Source organism: Ranitomeya variabilis, chromosome 5, assembly GCF_051348905.1.
Source record: "Ranitomeya variabilis isolate aRanVar5 chromosome 5, aRanVar5.hap1, whole genome shotgun sequence".
Classification (NCBI taxonomy): Eukaryota; Metazoa; Chordata; class Amphibia; order Anura; family Dendrobatidae; genus Ranitomeya; species Ranitomeya variabilis.
In genome coordinates this window covers 86066621-86083766 of record NC_135236.1, presented here as the reverse complement: position 1 = coordinate 86083766, position 17146 = coordinate 86066621, and the positions used below count along the sequence as shown (strand labels likewise).

The following is a 17146-nucleotide window of genomic DNA, read 5'->3' as shown; positions in this document are numbered from 1 at the left end:
AGTAGGGATGAGGGGACCATGTGTGTCACGGTTCCCACCGTGCTGCCAACAATATGTCACGGATCCCAACAATATGTCAAGCATCCCTGATACCTTGATAACAAGGGGGTTGTTTGATTTCCCCTGGTTCCTTCTGAAGGGAATTTAGCTACATCCCACTTCCCAGTTCCGGTTTGAAACTTGCAGCTCTCGGGGGCCCCCTTTACCCTCAGGTCAGATCAGGTGCTGCACCTAGGGTAATTAGTCACCAGAAAGGCTGCCTGCTATATACTGGCTATTGGGCACACTGCAGCGAGGACTCACTCAGGCGAGAACAATAATTATCAATGCCGCCGGTCGCTGCAAAGACGCCCAATTGCACAGAACAAGGTCGCTGCAACCAGCTCCGATTTTCACCAAGGTTAAAGGGTCCGGAGCCAACGCAAATCAGTAGCGTTATTCAACTTAGAAGACGCACAGTCATATAGAGCATGAAGAGACAAGCTAGTAAAATTATATATTTTACTCCATAAAAGATAGGCAGTATTTACAAAAATATTAAAAATATATTATAAAGAAGACGAATCATGTGTATATCGCAATTACGTATAAAAAGGGATTAATGGTGAAAATTCACTTACAATTCTTTTATATCATTCAATGGTATGCCGTATGCTGGCTGGGGGAGGAGACCTTCCCCACTTATTCTCACGTCAGATTGCACAGCCTCTCGTAGCTGAATCCCCAGCAAAACACTGAAAGAATCCTGCTTTACACAGATATTCCCTGCCTAAAGCCCAGGCACTCCCCCTGTGGTGACATCACTTAGGCACTGAAACCTCCCCTTTTCTTACAATATGAAAACTATTTTTTATGCATAATTTGCTGTGTAAACCTCACATAAGTACGACACGATGCTCATAATGTTCCACACGTCAGGGGCGTTCTGTTAAGTGTAAATACGGAGCCATTACGTGAACTGCTTAAGGAGAAATCCGCACTTTGCACTCGATGCACCTAGCTGCTCGCGCTTTCAGTGGCCGATAGGTCTACTGATGGACATCCGGAATATGTAATTCGTATAACCAGTACTAGATGAGAGGAGGGAGGAGTGAGCAGCCTTCGCAGAATATTTGCCGGGGGCAATAAAAATTCTTCTTCACACACACACACACACACACACACACGTACGCACCCAGCAGAGAAAAGAGGGGGGGGGGGGCGAGTCAGAATAGCCCACAGCTTCTTTTTTGTAAAGCTAGGCAGACTCAAACATGGCATATTCACATTATCGTGACAATGTATATCAGGATGTGGATGAGGGGACCATATACCAGGATAGGAGATATTAAGTAAATAATAGACCACATTTTTTGCTTCAGTTTTTATTTCCCTAATTCCCTCCTTTAAAACCTAGGTTTTATGGTCCAGTGCGTCTTATAGTCCGAAAAATACGTTATTTCATGCAATAAAATGCAATTTAATTATGCAAAAATCATACAATGTTATTTCCTGGCTTTTATTTTTAGATTCTGTCTCTTACAGTTGAAGTGTCCCTACAAAAAAAAAAAAATGTACAGACTTCATTCTTTGTAGCTGGAAAAACGTCAAAAATCGGTATAGTATCCAATAGTTATTTGTATATATTTTCTCCAGGTCAGAGCTATTTTTGACAGTCAAGAAAATACAATTTTCAAATAATTCATTCTTTACACTCTAGGTATGATAATGACTTCTCACTGAAAGGTTGTTCTCTACTTGGACAATCCCTTCTCAAGCCTCATGTTTGATCCTGTTAAAATAAAAATAATTATTCAAACCTTTCATGCAGATGCAGTGTCAGCACTTGCGTTCATGAAGCTCATGTGAGTTTGTCACGTCATGTGAGCCCTGCGGCCAATCAGCGCTGATGTCACTTTCCCCACATTCAAATCAAACAATAGGAGGAAATAGAGAGCAGTCGCAGCTCTGGTTTCCTGTTTATGTTCAATACTTCTGAAGGTGGGGACAGTGAAGCCGGCACTGATTGGGCGCAGGGCTTGTGTACTATAACAACCTCACATGAATCCTGACACTGCTGAATTGGCGCTGGCAAGGGAGCGGTGTATGAGTATTTTTGTTTTAACAAGGCCAAACATAAGGAATGACAAGGTGTTGTCCTAGTAGTAAGACAACTGTTTTAAGAAGTTACAATTTTTGGTTAAATATTTCCAACATTCTGAACATGAAAAAGGCTTCTCCCCTGAGCAACTTCTCTGATGTTTATTAAAGTTGAATTCCATGTAAAACATTTCCCACATTAGGAACAGGAAAAAGGCTTCTCCCCTTTGTGACAATTCTGGTGACTAACAAGATTTGATTTGTGGTTAAAACGTTTCCCACATTCTGAACATGAAAAAGGCTTCTCACCTGTGTGACTTCTCTGGTGCCTAACCAATGCTGATTTCTGGTTAAAACTTTTCCCACATTCTGAACATGAAAAAGGCTTCTCCATTGTGTGGATTCTCTGATGGCTAACAAGATGCGTTTTCCAGTTAAAACATTTCCTACATTCTGAGCAGGAAAAAGGCTTCTCCCCTGTGTGGATTCTCTGGTGGCTGTCAAGATGCGCTTTCCAGTTAAAACATTTCCCACATTCTGAGCAGGAAAAAGGCTTCTCCCCTGTGTGGATTCTCTGGTGGCTATCAAGATGCGATTTCTGATTAAAACATTTCCCGCATTCTGAACATGAAAAAGGCTTCTCACCTGTGTGAGTTCTCTGGTGCTTAACCAAATCTGGTTTCCGGTTAAAACATTTCCCACATTCTGAACAGGAAAAAGGCTTCTCCCCTGTGTGGATTCTCTGGTGGCTATCAAGATGCGCTTTCAGATTAAAACATTTCCCGCATTCTGAACATGAAAAAGGCTTCTCACCTGTGTGAGTTCTCTGGTGCTTAACCAATTCTGATTTCCGGTTAAAACATTTCCCGCATTCTGAACATGAAAAAGGCTTCTCCCCTGTGTGGATTCTCTGGTGGCTATCAAGAATCGCTTTCAGATGAAAACATTTCCCGCATTCTGAACATGAAAAAGGCTTCTCACCTGTGTGAGTTCTCTGGTGCTTAACCAAATCTGACTTCTGGTTAAAACTTTTCCCACATTCTGAACATGAAAAAGGCTTCTCACCTGTGTGAGTTCTCTGGTGCCTAACCAATGCTGATTTCTGGTTAAAACTTTTCCCACATTCTGAACATGAAAAAAGCTTCTCCCTTGTGTGGATTCTCTGATGGCTAACAAGATGCGATTTCCAGTTAAAACATTTCCTACATTCTGAGCAGGAAAAAGGCTTCTCCCCTGTGTGGATTCTCTGGTGGCTATCAAGATGCGCTTTCTGATTAAAACATTTCCCGCATTCTGAACATGAAAAAGGCTTCTCACCTGTGTGAGTTCTCTGGTGGTCAACCAAATCTGATTTCTGGTTAAAACATTTTTCACATTCTGAACATGAAAACGGCTTCTCACCTGTGTGAGTTCTCTGGTGGTCAACCAAATCTGATTTCTGGTTAAAACATTTTTCACATTCTGAACATGAAAACGGCTTCTCCCCTGTGTGGGTTCTCTGATGCTTAACAAAATTTGATTTGTGTGTAAAATATTTCCCACATTCTGAACATGAAAAAGGCTTCTCCCCTGTGTGGGTTTTCTGGTGCGTAATCAAAGCTGATTTCTGTTTAAAACATTTCCCACATTCTGAACAGGAAAAAGGCTTCTCCCCTGTGTGAGTTCTTTGGTGTATAACAAGATTCCACTTCTGGTTAAAACATCTCCCACACTCGGAACAAGAAAATCTATTCTCTGCTGTGTGAATTTTTTGATGCTTAAGAAAAGATTCTTTGAGGGGAAAAGGATTTCCATATTCTAAAAGTGAAAATGGCTTCTTTACTTCAGGACCAATTTGTTTTTTAATGCTTATTTTATGACTTTGATTTTCCTTAGTAGTCAGTAATGAATCAGAAGACAGGACCTGTTTCAAAAGATCAGACGATAGATCTTTGCTGTGAAGGGATGATGGTATATCTGGAGTAATGGCATTCACTTCAATTGTATCCTGAGGGATCTCAAGATTATCGGATTTAAAAACTGAAGAGGTCAGCGGCCCCTCTGATCGCCTGGTGCATTCATCTGTTAAAAATAAAATTAGTTTTCATAAAAAAATCCTTCAATTTTACATATTTTAACATTTGTACGTAAACTGTCCACAACATGACAAGTTATGTTGAATACCCAATTATTCACTAAGACAATGACAGCTCACAGTCTAATAGAAAACCTCATAGGATGAACAAGTAGAGAGTGGTCTTCAACTGTTTGTCCATTCTGCCTCCAAAATATAGATCTCACAAACAGTGTGACCAACAAAATAAAGTGATCACCACAATGGTACTAGATGTAAAATTGCAATTTTATTAAAGATCAAATATAAAACATGTAAAAATACATTTTACTACATATCAAGAAAGGTACAGTAATCCACATAAGAGGGACCATGCTGCCATAGGCAAACTCAGAAACCAAGATTTAGCACTAGCACTAAAATGTTAATAGACAATCTACTAAAACATGTCAGACCCGTGAGATGTCCCCATTGTTATGAGCCATATACAGCCATGCAATGACGCTCTAAATTAATTAAATATCCAAATAAAGGCTGGCCAATAAAAAGTAAAGCTCAGAACAATGGTGACAATTGCTAAATAGTACAAATGTAATGGATAGTAAAAGCATAATACCTTGCTGTGCAATCTGGACGAGTGCCCCGCGTCCCTCTGCCCCAACGCGCGTTTCGCGTTTGCTTCTTGTGGAGTAGTAGATGGTCTATTAACATTTTAGTGCTAGTGCTAAATCTTGGTTTCTGAGTTTGCCTATGGCAGCATGGTCCCTCTTATGTGGATTACTGTACCTTTCTTGATATGTAGTAAAATGTATTTTTACATGTTTTATATTTGATCTTTAATAAAATTGCAATTTTACATCTAGTACCATTGTGGTGATCACTTTATTTTGTTGGTCACACTGTTTGTGAGAAATATATTGTTACGGGTACTTTACCCTTCATGTGGAAGGGATTTAATAATTTGTGAGCAACTTATTGTGAATATACTCCAAAATATAGAGTAAAAAGTCGCCAAACAATGTTATGTTGAGGAAAATTATAACAATAAACCTTCTACTCATCTCCCCAAAAAAACAAGTCCCCACTCAGGTCCATCATCTGTCAGTGAAAAACAGGTTTCTATATTACAAGTGGCTCAAAGGCTCTTGAAAAGCACCACGGCTTCCATACACCAATCCAGCAATATCCGCTCTCCCAAAGTCAAATTTTCCCCTCGCTTCTGAGCCTTGCAGTGTGCCCAAACCACATTTAGCATCCATGTATAAAGCACATGTAAAGCGCCATGGAATAAATAGCGCTATAAAAATGAATAATGATAATAAATAATAATGTATTTGGCATTACTATAGTGATAAGAACCCACTTAATTTACAATGTGTCTGTCTCCTGGAGCACAATCTGGGCACTGTGTGTTGGGTAATAAAATGGCATATTTGCAATTTTCACTCTCCAAAATCCACTGCGTGCTAATTTCTGGAAAGTGGCTATGGGGTCAACATAGTCACTACTACAATACATTAATCCCCTGAGGGTTATAATTTCCAAAATGAAGTCAATTTATGGGGATTTCTACTGCTCTGGTTTTCTGCCATTTTCTCATATTAAGGCTTCTGCATATGGTATGTCCTATCGCCTCTGGGATCTGCTCCTGTGATGTTTGGTTCTGTTACCAGGCACGACCTTATTCATTCTACAGGCGGCACTGGTAATGGAGGAGACATCAAAACCAGAAGCTCTGGGAGACGCAGGCTCTGCCCTGCCACTAAGATTAGGGTGCCTGGGATTTGTAGTACCATCCAGTCTGGCAGTATGGATGTGTGTTGTCCAGCTCCCTGCTCCAGCCAGTTGGAAAGCACCACACCCTCCTAAAGCTGGAAGCATTCAGATACAGCCTTCTCCTCTGGTTAATTCCTCTGTGCTCATCTCCCGGCTTATTTGTTTCCTGTTGTGACCTCGGCTCGCTTACTGACTACTCTTGTGTCTTCTGATTTTGTATTTTCTCTGCTCTCCTGGTACTGACCCGGTTACCTGACTATTCTTGCTACATCTTGCATCACATAACAGAAGGTAACACCATGGCCAAAGCCTAGGGGTCTCTGTCTAAGATCAGACCCAAGTAGAAGGGTTAAAGTATGATGAACAAGGCAATCCCTGGGACTGTAAAATGGAGTAGATAGCGCCAAGTCTGTTCATGGTGGCCATCTTTTGAGCTGCCAGGTGACCACGAACAGTGCCCCCAATGCATTGTATCTGCAAACTATTTCTGCAAGATCTGAAGTCAAATAGCTAAATAGCTTCTTAACCCTGCCATGTGCCCAGACAGTAGTGTACAATTGTATATAGGGTATTGTCAGATTCAAGAGAAGTTGGAAAATAATTTGTAAGTTCATTTGTTTCCTATTATCCATTGTGAAGAATTCCAAAGTTATCGCTACAAAGTGACACACATCATGTTCGAAAAATTGGGTCCTGATTAGGAACAAAAAAGGACTGCTGGAAGTGGTTAAGTCAAAGGATTTGAGCAGTAACTACTGTAGTCAAAAACTGTGACTAAAGACAATAACACATCTACTTAAATGATCAAACTCAACAGTCTTCATCAGTAATAAATTAGTAACTAGTGGTGAAACCTCTCTGGGGTAATTAGAGTATGGGGCTCAGTGGCTCTTTCAAGCTAAACTATTGTAAGGGCCAATGGTAGATGTCAGATCAATTTCAAGAAGAAATATTATAAAAAAAAAAGTATTTGAATGTCTAACAGTTTAGAGCTGATGTGTCAAAGTTTGGATGGAGGAGAATGTTGAGGTCTAGAGGCAAAATGGTGAACACCCGATTGTGATACGACCGGGCTATACAACTGATAAAGCAGCCACAGCCGGTGACTGAGAAGAATCTGTGACTTCTCTGCATTTAGTGGTTACTACTCACCTGGGTAGTAGTTTGTTGGAGTCTCCTCTGTACACCACTCATCACCCCTCACATATGTCTCTGTAGTATTAATATGGGTCAGATCTTCACCCTGAAGCAAGCATTGTAAAAGTCACAGACAGATGAATAGAAAAGATAGTCACATCTATGATCAGCTCTAATCCTGCCATCAGTTCCGCCAGCAGAGCATTACAGCCCTTACTGGCGAATAGGGCTTGGCGAGCAGAAAGGGCCAGCAGGAGGCCGCCTCTGCTCTATGGGCGCCAGCGGCTCAACTGATCATGCATCGTCAGACGCACGGCGAGTTAAAATCTGTTGCCTTGCGGGAGATCACAAGCTGATGTCAGAGGGCACGATGCCGGCGTATAATGACACTCACATATGATGGTACACGCCTCAGATGTATCAGGTGGAGGACACCGCTGGACCTCAGCCAGGTCAGGATACATTTTTTTTGTAAAGCTGCAGTATGACACTGCATTATACTAATATGGGGGTGCATTATACTATTATGAGGCTGCATTATACTATTAAGTGCATTATACCACTATGGGAGGGCATTATACTATGAGGTGCATTATACTACTATGGAGGTGCATTGTACTACTATGGGGGTGCATTATACTATTATGGGGGTGCATTATACCACTATGGGGGTGCATTATACTATGAGGTGTATTATAGTACTATAGAGGTGCATTATACTCCTAAGGGGAAGCATTATTCAACTATATATGACTATGGGATGCATTATACAGATACAGATGCAGAGGTTTTCTATGAGTGGGCAGTGGGACTGTGGAAGGTTCGAGAGTTTGAGGCGGAGCTGGGGGGGGGGGTGTAGCCTGGGCAGAGTCCCAAGTGGGCCCGACAGTTTTGCCAGTATGGGACACCGAAATTCCTGGTGGCAGCCCTGCCTGCCATCTGCACCGTTCTCATTACACAAGTATAACACATAATACTGGTAAATAAAACAAAACTGAGCACAAGACCTTCACAGCCGTCTACTCATCATAGGGGGATCTGACGACACATTCTCTCCATCTACCTGATGATTCTGAGGAACATGGGGATCTTCTTGTTTATAGTCCTGTGGAAGAAGAGGATTGGGACATCTCTCTGGTGTGGTCCTCCTACCGGATAGAACTGGAGGAAACGCATACAGGGACTGAATTCATTGTTTACATATAGATAATTATAGGCTGTATGTATTTAGTCCTGTCTATTACCTGGTGATGTGAGGGGCTGGGGAACCTCCATCATGACTTCCTTGTACACATCTTTGTGTCCTGCTAAATACTCCCACTCCTCCATGGAGAAATAGACGGCGACATCCTGACACCTTATAGGAACCTGACACACAATGATACCGTCATCCCCCGAAACCTTCACAGTGTTACTGTATAATGTTCCAGCATTCCCACCTCTCCAGTCAGCAGCTCAATCATCTTGTAGGCGAGTTCTAGGATCTTCTGGTCATTGATGTCCTCATGTATCAGGTGAGGTGGAGGCCCCGAGACTGGGCTCAGGTGTCTTCCTAATCCCTCAGACACAGGGTCCTGACAGCGTTCACTAGAGGTCTTCTTCACTACTGTGTAATCCTGGTTATGGAGAGACAAATTCATAAATTTCAATATAGACATTTCCAGAGTCCTCACCTCTCCAGTTCTGCCCATCTGTTATTCCCATAGATAAGAATGATGCCATGTGATGTCATCAAAATCACTCACCTCTCCAGTAAGCCGGAAGAGGATCTCTAGGCTCAGGTGTAATATCCTCTCCGCCATCTTGTCTCTGTCCATATCCATCTTTGATGGGTAAATCAGGAAAATTCTCTTATATAGAAGATCTTCACTGAGAGGATCCGATATTGTAGAGACCTGAATGAGAAGATAAGCCAATGTAACATTATAAAATTCCCGTGTAAAAATACAATTACTGGAGATAAGGGAAGCATATGAGATTATTTTACAGTATTTATAGTTTTCTTCTTTACATCTACTAATAAAACCTATATACACTGCTCAAAAAAATAAAGGGAACACTAAAAATACCATATCCTAGATATCACTGAATGAAATATTTCAGTTGCAACTTTTTATTCATTGCATAGTGGAATGTGTTGAGAACAATAAAACAATTATTAATGTACCCTAAATCAAAATGAATATCCCATGGAGGTCTGGATTTGGAATGATACTCAAAATCAAAGCGGAAAATCAAATTACAGGCTGATCCAACTTCAGTGGAAATGCCTCAAGACAAGGAAATGATGTTCAGTTGTGTGTGTTGCCTCCATGTGCCTGTATGACCTCCCTACAAGCCCTGGCATACTCCTGATGAGTCGGCGGATGGTCTCCTGAGGGATCTCCTCCCAGACCTGGACTAAAGCATCCGCCAACTCCTGAACAGTCTGTTGTGCAACAAGACGTTGATGGATGGTTCGAGACATGATGTCCCAGATGTGTTCAATCGGATTCAGGTCTGGGGAACGGGCGGGCCAGTCCATAGCTTCAATGCCTTCATCTTGCAGGAACTGCTGACACACTCCAGCCACATGAGGTCTGGCATTGTCCTGCATTAGGAGGAACCCAGAGCCAACTGCACCAGCATATGGTCCCACAAGGGGTCTGAGGATCTCGGTCCCTAATGGCAGTCAGGCTACCTCTGGTGAGCACATGGAGGGCCGTGTGGCCCTCCAAAGAAATGCCACCCCACACCATTACTGACCCACTGCCAAACTGGTCATGCTGAAGGATGTTGCAGGCAGCAGATCGCTCTCCACGGCGTCTCTAGACTCCGTCACATGTGCTCATTGTGAACCTGCTTTCATCTGTGAAGAGCACAGGGTGCCGGTGGCGAATTTGCCAATCCTGGTGTTCTGTGGCAAACACCAATTGTCCTGCACGGTGTTGGGCTGTGAGCACAACCCATGAGGAAATCACAGCTAGATTAAGATTATTCCTGTACAGAAAAATTGAACAAAGAAATTCCCTGTGTAAAAACTGTACTTAAAAAATTACCTATAATTTCGTCTTAACGCAGTAAGATGATAACAAGGACCACTACCACCATTTAAAAGATACCAGGAGGTGCCAGTACCTATCACTAAACTGAACTGTTCCTACCTACCAGTGGAGGTTTGCACCCTACACCTGCGCAATGGCGCCCCCGATCACTGTCAACTGTCCCTCCTACCCCTATCCAGCCCTGTAGGATGGGGAAATGAATAGGAGGAGAGATATTGAAATGAGAGTTTGTTTGGACAGTATACCACAATTATAGTGATTGAAGAAATTGCTAAGACTGGCACAATAGCAACATGGATCAACATGCACCGTATCATGTAGCACACTATGAAGGGGTATCGTTTCCTTATGTGCTTGAACTCTAAACCCTGCTATTGTGCCGGTCATAGCAATTTCTTCAGCAGCTAAGTAGTCTCTCTATACTATCTATACTTTATTCACTCCTGATGAACCTTGAAAGGGGAAATGCGATGAGTGTGTTTCAGAGCTCTTAGGTTTGTTTTTTTTTATAAGCTCTTGATTTGATGGCATGTACCTGTTCTTTAACATGCAGCTGAGCCTTATCTGGTTTTGAATATTTTTGGGCTTATTGCTTAACCCCTTTCTGCCATCGGACGTACTGTCCCGTCCATGTGACCTGGGACTTAATTCCCATGGACGGGATAGTACGTCATACCTGATCAGCCGTGCTCACGGGAGGAGCGCGGCCGATCGCATCCGAGTGTCAGCCAATTATCATAGCTGACATCCGGCACTGTGACCGCTCCTGACACTTTGACCCCCGAAACACTGCGATCAAACATGATCGCAGCGTTCCGGTGGCATAGGGAAACATCACGCAGGGAGGGGGCTCCCTGCGTGCTTCCGAGACCCTCGGAACGCGATGTGATCGCGTTGTTCCAAGGGTCTCCTTCGTTCTCCTCCCTGCAGACCCCGGATCCAAGATGGCCACAGGGGTCCTTCCGGGTCCTGCAGGGAGGTTGGCTTGCGAGCAAAGTGTCAGATCAGCGATCTGATAATATATAGTGATGTCCCCCCTGGGGCAAAGTAAAAAATTAAAAAAAAAACAAAACAAAATTACACTGTAAAAATATTTTTTTAAAAATCCCAAATAAAGAAAAAAAAATATTGTTCCAATAAATACATTTATGTAAATGAAACAAAATTAAAGTACACATATCTAGTATTGCCACTTCTGTAACGACCCGACCTATAAAACTGTCCCACTAGTTAACCTCTTCAGTGAACACCGTAACAAAACAAACAAACAAAAAAAAAAAACACGAGGCACAACACAATGCTTTATCATCATACCGCCGAACAAAAGGTGGAATAACACGCGATCATAAAGACAGATATAAATAAACAGCACCGCTGAAAACATCATCTAGTCCAGCAAAAAAACAAGTCCTCACGTGACTGTGGACCAAAATTTGGAAAAATTATAGCTTCCGAAATGTGGTGACGCAAAAACTATTTTTTGCAATAAAAAGCGTCTTTTAGTGTGGGACAGCTGCCAAATATAAAAACCCGCTATAAATAGTAAATCAAACACCGCTTATCACCGCCTTAAAGAAAAATAATAAAATAAAAAATGAAGGTATTTATTTTTCCATTAGGGTTAGGGCTAAAGATAGGGTTGGGATTAGGGTTAGGGGTGTGTCAGGTTTAGGTGTGTGCTTAGGGTTATGGTTGGGATTAGGGTTAGGGGTGTGTTGGAGTTAGGAGTGTGGTTAGAGTTGGAATTAGGGTTAGGAGTGTGTTGGGGTTAAGGGTGTGTTAGGGTTAGGGGTGTGTTAGGGTTGGAGCTAGAGTTAGAATTGGGAGGTTTCCTCTGTTTAGACACATCAGGGGCTCTCCAAACGCAAAATGGTATCCGATCTCAATTTCAGCCAATTCTGCGTTGAAAAAGTAACAGTGCTCCTTCCCTTCCGAGCTCTCTTGTACGCCCAAACAGGGGTTTATCTCAACATATTGGATAGCAGCACACTCAGGACAAACTGGACAACAACTATTGAGGTCCAATTTCTCGTTACCCTTAGGAAAATAAAAATTGGGGGGCTAAAAATCATTTTTGTGGGAAAAAGATTTTTTTATTTTCACGGCTCTGCATTATAAACTGTAGTGAAAATCTTGGGGGTTCAAAGTTCAAACACCACATCTAGATAAGTTCCTTGGGGGGTCTAGTTTCCAATATGGGGTCACCTGTGGGGGATTTCTACTGTTTAGGTACATCAGGGGCTCAGCAAATGCAACGTGAAGCCCGCAGACCATGCCATCAAAATCTGCATTCCAAACAGCGCTCCTTACCCTTCCGAGCTCTGCCATGCGCCCAAACAGTAGTTTACCCCCACACATGGGGTATCAGCGCACTCAAGACAAATTGTACAACAACTTTTGGGGTCCAATTTCTGCCGTTACCCTTGGTAAAATAAAACAAATTGGATCTGAAGTCAATTTTTTGTGAAAAGTGAAATGTTATTTTTTTAAAACATTCCAAAAATTCCTGTGAAACACCTGAAGGGTTAATAAACTTCTTGAATGTGGTTTTGAGCATCGTGAGGGGTGCAGTTATTTAGAATGGTGTCACTTTTGGGTATTTTCTATCATATAGACCCCTCAAAGTGACTTCAAATGTAATGAATGTGGTCTTACTAAGTATTTTGTGTGAGACATATCTCTGATTTAAAGGCATGAAAATTCAAAGTTGGAAAATTGCAAAAAATTTCAAAATTTTCCGGTTATTTCACAGATAAACACAAGTAATGTTGAGGAAATTTTACCACTAACATGAAGTACAATATATCGCGAGAAAACACTGTCAGAATCACCGGGATCCGTTGAAGCGTTCCAGAGTAACCACCTCATAAATGGACAGTGGTCAGAATTGTAAAAATTGGCCCGTCATTAACATGCAAACCACCCTTGGGGGTTAAGGGGTGAATGCTCTGGGATCGTGCAATATTTACGCAGGTTCTATGATATTTATATATGACATTGGCTATCTGTTTAGTTCCTACTCAGACAGTATAACTATTTGCCCTATAAGAGGAAGTGGAACTATATTGATCATTTATTAGCTTGAGCTCACTTACATGTTAATTTTGGATAGTAAACTGTTGAGTCTAACATATCATTGCCATCATTGTTAGACTTCACCCCTTCACTGCCCCTCATATGGAAATTTCCTTATGGTCTTAGGGTTAGGAGGGACAGCCGTCTGGAGCGGGGGCACCAACAAATTCGTAAATATCATATAGGGTGACAACCTCTGCTGATAGGCAGGAGATAGATAAGGGTAAGGTCCCTTCAATTCATTTTGGCCCCTCACCAAGTCTATATTATCTTTTACAACCCCCTTTTCTTGGGTACTTGAAAATATATTTTCACTCACGTGGTTTACTACCCCACATTCAAATTTTGGCAGTAATAATAAAAAAGTAATACATCAATCCCCCACTATAATTGTGGTATACTGTCGAAACAAACTCATTTCATTATCTCTCCTCCTATTTCTTTTCCCATCCCACAGGGCTGGATAAGGGAAGGAGGGACAGTCGAGCGGGGACGCCATTGCGCAAGTGTAGGATGCCAACCTCCGCTGGTAGGTAGGAACAGTTCAGTTTAGTGATAGGTACAGGCGCCTCCTGGTATCTTTTAAATGGTGGTAGTGGTCCTTAAGATCACCTTACTGCGTTAAGACGTAATAAAAAGGTAATTTATTTTTTTTTTCACTACAGTTTTTACACGGTGAACTTTTTTTCTGTGAGCACAACCCCCATCTGTGGACATCAGGCACTCAGACCATCCTCATGGAGTCGGTTTATAACCGTTTGTGCAGACACATGCGCATTTGTGGCCTGCTGGAGGTCATTTTGCAGGGCTCTGGCAGGGCTCCTCCTTTTCCTCCTTGCACAAAGGCTGAGCCCCTTCCACATCTCCAGGTGTACTGGCCTGTCTCCTGGTAGCGCCTCCAGCCTCTGGACACTACACTGACAGACACAGCAAACCTTCATGTCACAGCTCGCATTGATGTGCCATCCTGGATGAGCTGCACTACCTGAGCCACTTGTGTTGGGTTGTAGAGTCCGTCTCATGCTACCACGAGTGTGAAAGCACAACCAACATTCAAAAGTGACCAAAACATCCGCCAGAAAGTATTGGTACTGAGATGTGGTCTCCACCTGCAGAACCACTCCTTTATTGAGGGTGTCTTGATAATTGCCAATAATTTCCAGCTGTTGTCTATTCCATTTGCACAACAGCATGTGAAATTGGTTGTCAAACAGTGTTGCTTCCCAAGTGGACAGTTTGATTTCACAGAAGTTTGATTTACTTGGAGTTATATTCTGTTGTTTAAGTGTTCCCTTTATTTTTTGAGCAGTGTATTTTAGGCCACAGACAACAAGCAGTTTCTTCCTTGGAGTCGGCAGCTGAATACATTTCTCATAGACTCATCTTCCATAACGCTCCATAATTCTTGTCTCATTTACCGACACTGGAATCGGCATTAGCAATACTGCAGGAGATATTCATTACGTGACATGAGAAATAACTACTTCTTGATGAAAACGACATCTTCTACTACAGCTCTAGAAACATATTTGTCCAGAGTCCGTCACTGACTACATCACCACTGGCCGTATATATGAATGATTCCCGTCTTCCCCGCACTGTAATTTTCTATAACATTAGATCTCATGTCTGAGTCACACACAGACATTTGAGGCTTTTTTAAAAGAGTCATGCTGCTGCAGTGCAGTATAATGCAACCTCCACCAGAGGGAGCTTGAGAGGGAAGTGAGACTGCGTACACAGAGAAGCACTGCAGAGCAGCAGCATAGGCACCACCAAGTGCCGAGAGACTGGTCCAACAAGCCAGGTCAAAAAACAACAATAGGCAGAAGTACTAAAGGGATCAGCAATACACGTGGTCAGGAACAAGCCAGGAGGTTCAGCAACGGTCAGAAGCAGATAAGACAAAGTCATAAGGCAGAAGAGAGTCCGAATACAAGCCAAGTCAAACCAGAGAATCAAAACGAAAACGCTGGAAAAAGGGCAGACAGAGGGAGTCAACAGTTAGGGATCACAGCAGGACAAACCAAGAACTACCAGAGTCAGGTTCACACGCCGAAGGCAGAACTATAGCTGACACCGCCAGCAGGATGCATGGGAGCTAAATAGCAAACCTGAACCCAGAATGAGGCAGAGCAAAATTAACGTAATAATAATCTTTATTTTTATATAGCGCTAACATATTCTGCAGCGCTTTACAGTTTTTCACACATTATCATCGCTGTCCCCGATGGGGCTCACAATCTAAATTCCCTATCAGTATGTCTTTGGAATGTGGGAGGAAACCGGAGTGCCCGGAGGAAACCCACGCAAACACGGAGAGAGCATACAAACTCTTTGCAGATGTTGTCCTTGGTGGGGTTTGAACCCAGGACTCCAGTGCTGCAAGGCTGCTGTGCTATCCACTGCACCACCGTGCTGCCCAGACATGACAAGACATGACATGACATGACATGATCCCCCCGGAAAAAGGGCAGACAGGATTAAACCCTGGAACGGATCATGACAAAAAGCTTTTTTGTTTGCACATACACAGCGAACAGAAATTATCTGATCCCAAAGTCTCCATGTACAGTGTTTTATGGGATTTATTTAGGCTTTCCTATATTACAGGAAAAACACCAGGAAAAAAAAAAAAAAAAAACGATACTAAAAATTATTTTTTTTGACACGTTCAACATTTGTTTTACTCTTTTGGGCCCCAGAACATAGATTTACACTGCAGGGATGGCACAGGGGCGGCTACAACGAAGTCCTGGCAGTTTAACCACTTGCTGCTGCCAAAATCAAACATGGCATCTAAGAAGGTGTGACAGAGTTTGGCTGAATGCCCTCCGCCCCAAAGTACTCGATAGTATGGGGCGGCCTAATTACTATGATACTTACAGGCATAATAATGGTGTCTGGGCTGCAATGTATGAAGGTCTATTAGGCTGGGCCACAGGCAGCGTCCAATAAGACAACCCCTTCTTGATTAATATGTTTGGCCCCGATTATAATAATAAACCCTATACTATATAACCCTCAACTCCTGTGCAGGCGCCGTTTGTATTGTTTAAATGTATCTGCAAATTCTAAATGTACCTACAATGTTTGCTGAATTAAATGATAAAATACCTGTAGTAAAACACCCGTTACAAGTTCCCTCAATACAATACACATGTGTTTGCAGCTGCGGCGCTCAAAGAGACAAAGAAAACCCAGATATTATTCAAAGAAAATAAACATTTATTTAACCAAAAAATAACTGGGTTTAGGATCGGGGTCTATCTGAAGGTGAGATGTGGTGGACCTTGGGGGTGTGGAGCTGAGGATTGGGTGGTAGTTGATGAAGGGGTTACAGGGGAAGGGGCAACAAATTAAAGGATTGGAACATGGATGGAACTAGACACATTGGGAGTAGACAACACAGTGGAATCATGGGAATGGATAGACAAACTGAAGGGACAGACACAAGGGAAGGTAGTGACACATTTGACAGAGACACATTGGTAGGTGAGGGTGGAGGTGGTGGGTCCAATTTTAGCAGGGTTTTTTGACTCCGGGTCTTCGACCTGGTGGAATTGTTAGTAGTTTTGGACCTTTGCTTTCTTGGCCGAGTGGGAGTGGTGGCCTCTGTAGCAGTCTTTTGGTGTGATGCTGGCTGCAGGGGTAACATAGAAACATAGTTATTAAGGTCGAAGGAAGACTTTAAGTCCATCCAGTTCAACTCATAGCCTAACCTAACATGCCCTAAGGCTTCTTTCACACTAGCGTCGTACAACACACGTCGCAATGCGTCGTTTTGGAGAAAAACCGCATCCTGCAAAGATGCATTTTTTCTCCATAGACTTGCATTAGCGACACATTGCTACGTATGGCCACACGTCGCATCCGTCGCACATCATGTTTTGGCGGACCGTCGGCACAAAAAAAGTTACATGTAACTTGGCGCAGTCAGGCACCCTGGATCTGAGCTATGAAGGACAATGAAGACTGCGCC

General features: G+C 42.6%; 1 protein-coding gene across 2 annotated transcripts in view; it reads right to left on the bottom strand.

Annotated features, from left to right (window-relative positions):
- Positions 1-1354: 1354 nt before the first annotated feature.
- LOC143775012 (uncharacterized) overlaps positions 1355-17146 on the bottom strand; it is a 50867-nt gene continuing 35075 nt past the window's right edge. The window contains exons 2-7 of one of the 2 annotated variants that reach the window (XM_077262830.1): positions 8791-8940; positions 8485-8661; positions 8290-8413; positions 8109-8206; positions 7061-7151; positions 1355-4140 (exon numbers count right to left, since the gene is read on the bottom strand). In XM_077262830.1, the coding sequence (XP_077118945.1) occupies positions 2279-4140; positions 7061-7151; positions 8109-8206; positions 8290-8413; positions 8485-8661; positions 8791-8868 (2430 nt within the window). In that variant the 5' untranslated portion in view covers positions 8869-8940 and the 3' untranslated portion in view covers positions 1355-2278. The remainder of the gene's footprint in view (positions 4141-7060; positions 7152-8108; positions 8207-8289; positions 8414-8484; positions 8662-8790; positions 8941-17146) is intronic. The other variant, XM_077262828.1, reaches the window with a different exon arrangement.